The 2542-nt window shown below is 39.8% G+C and overlaps 1 protein-coding gene across 1 annotated transcript in view; it reads left to right on the top strand.

Moving 5' to 3' along the window:
* Positions 1-2542, top strand: part of LOC140335460 (peroxisomal N(1)-acetyl-spermine/spermidine oxidase-like) — a 28759-nt gene that overhangs the window by 23692 nt on the left and 2525 nt on the right. Inside the window, 1 exon segment of the mRNA XM_072418075.1 lies at positions 1138-2356. Within this exon segment, the coding sequence (XP_072274176.1) occupies positions 1161-2356 (1196 nt within the window). The 5' untranslated portion in view covers positions 1138-1160.

The following is a 2542-nucleotide window of genomic DNA, read 5'->3' as shown; positions in this document are numbered from 1 at the left end:
ACGCCCAGATTCAGGGGGATGACCGTATCACTTGTTTCTGGCAACAATGGTACAAATTCATGTTACACACATTTACAAACGCAGAGAGCTCATCGATCCTTAATGAGTTTCAACATTCTACGTGGTATATTACAAATATCACATTTTCTGCAAATCCAAATGGTTCGTAACTGTTATGTTATTGGTTTCATGGACTGATGGTGTGCTATCTTTAAAATTTCAAGCTTAAAGTGTCCCCCCTCCCCTCCCCCCTGTTGATTGTTGTTCTTATGTTTGTATTTTCTTTTGTATAATGATAAAACTAATAAAAAATTATTTGAAAAAAAAAAATTATAAGAAATTTTAATCCAAACAATAATTTTTTCAAGTAAAATTCTGAACATTACACAAAGCACATTTAAAATATTAAAATCATCTTATACAACAATTGTTAGATAGACAAATAACCACTATCTAAGCAATGTCAAATATTTCTGTTACATTTCACGGATGGTACCGCTTCTTCAGAGGATAGATAGCAGTCTGATACCAAAAAAAGCTATGCTATATTCCAATAAAAGCCAAAGTGTGCAGCAACATGTAATGTAAGCTTTGTATTACTAGTGAGGGGTATGGCAAACTACTGACCTTCTTTTTCAAGTTGTGGAATAGGTACCAGACCCTTATTTAAAGTGTTTAAAAAGTATATTTTTTTTTTAAGCAAACAATTTTCTACTATAATGTCCTGCAATCATGCAAACTGTCAGTGTTGTTCTCTGCAGCAATACCACTTCTCTCATTGGCCTTGGTTTTTTAAAGCTCTCCAAGGATGGAGAAGATACACTTACACCAGTGAACCTTGGTAATCAAGCAAACCTGGAATGGATTTCCTAAAAGTAATTTGCTATTTGTTAGCAAATGTTTTCAATCCTGGACCAGTGTATCCTCTGTGGCAATCACATGAGATGCACAAAGAAAATTTAGCCAAACCTAGAACAACCTGAACCTGATCATGTTTGCCCATCTGTAGTATTTCCAAAAGTCCAAAGATCAGTAATGACAATGTCCATACAGACTTTCTTAAGTGACATAATCACACCTGAAGATAAACATAAAAAAAAAAATTGATAATTATTTTACTATTCTATCTATTCCTAGGTCCCCTGGAACTGCGAACTTTCATGGATTCAAAATGTCATGGCAACCACTCCCCAAGAGTGGTTATAGTTGGCGCTGGTTTTGCAGGACTCGGTGCTGCCAGCACACTGGTGAAGCATGGCTTAACCAATCTAGTTGTTCTGGAAGCTTCAGGCCGTGCAGGCGGGAGGGTATTTACACATAAACCTTTTGGGACAGCAGCGCTTGAACTAGGAGCCACATGGATCCATGGTCAGAAGGATAACCCACTTTATCAAATGGCCAAGGAAAACCAGTTACTGGCACATGATGGCTTCAATATGGTGACATGCCAGCCAACATCAGTGACTCCTCAGGATTACTTTTTTACAGAGGAAGGAAAGCTGCTGCCATCACCACAGGTCGAGGGAGTCACTTGCTTTTTTGGTGACCTAATGTCCAAGATTATCCAGCAGGACTTTAAACCGGAATGTGAATCTTGGTCAGTTGGGGAGTATCTAGATCAGGAATATGCCTTATCCAGTGTTTCCAAAGCCGACAGATGGAGCTCAGATGGAGTGTACGAATGGTGTAAAAGAGCAGAATGTGTTGATGAGGCTTGTAACTCCATGTATGAATTCTCTTTGAGCCAACTTGGATTCTACACTGCACTAGAAGGACCTTTCTTTAATTCCTTGGGCAGCAAAGGCTACCAAGCCGTGCTTGATATTTTGATAGACCAATTACCACCTAATAGCCTACGCTATCATAAGCCAGTTCAGGGCATCCAATGGGAAGGATCTCCATCCCTAGTCACCAGGACATCCAAGTATCCTGTCAAAGTCATATGTGAAGATGGTGAAGAGTTTCCAGCTGATCATGTGATTGTCACAGTTTCTCTCGGCTGCTTAAAAGAAAGGGCATCCACCTTTTTTGACCCACCTTTGCCAAAAGGTAAAATGGAAGCCATTGAGCGCTTGGGATTTGGCACAGTAGCCAAGATTTTCCTGGAGTTCTCTGAACCTTTTTGGCCAGAAGATTGTGCAGGAATACAGTTTGTTTGGAGTCTGGGTCCTGAAAGCTAGGATGGATATTCTGATTCACTCAAAGAACATTCCTGGCGTTCACAGTGGTACAAAAAGATTGTGGGATTTGACTGTGTCCCAATGCACAGGAGTACATTGTGTGGCTGGATCACCGGATTGGCTGCAGAGCACATGGAGTACCTACCTGAAAGCGAGGTAGGGGAAGTGTGCACCAGGTGAGTGACCACTCTGTACTCTCTGTCCTCAGTCTTAAAATTTAATTTTAAGTTCTAAAAAAAATCCATTACAGCCATAATTAAAATACTTCATAGCGCTTCTGGGTGGGATTGCAATCATGTTACAGAAAATCAAGAAGCAGTGTCCAGGATTATTATATTTTAAAAGGTGTGTATAGACAAAAC

This window comes from Pyxicephalus adspersus, chromosome 7 (genome assembly GCF_032062135.1).
Source record: "Pyxicephalus adspersus chromosome 7, UCB_Pads_2.0, whole genome shotgun sequence".
Classification (NCBI taxonomy): domain Eukaryota; kingdom Metazoa; phylum Chordata; class Amphibia; order Anura; family Pyxicephalidae; genus Pyxicephalus; species Pyxicephalus adspersus.
Note: the sequence above shows the minus strand (reverse complement) of the source record. Positions and strands in the feature narration are given on the sequence as shown.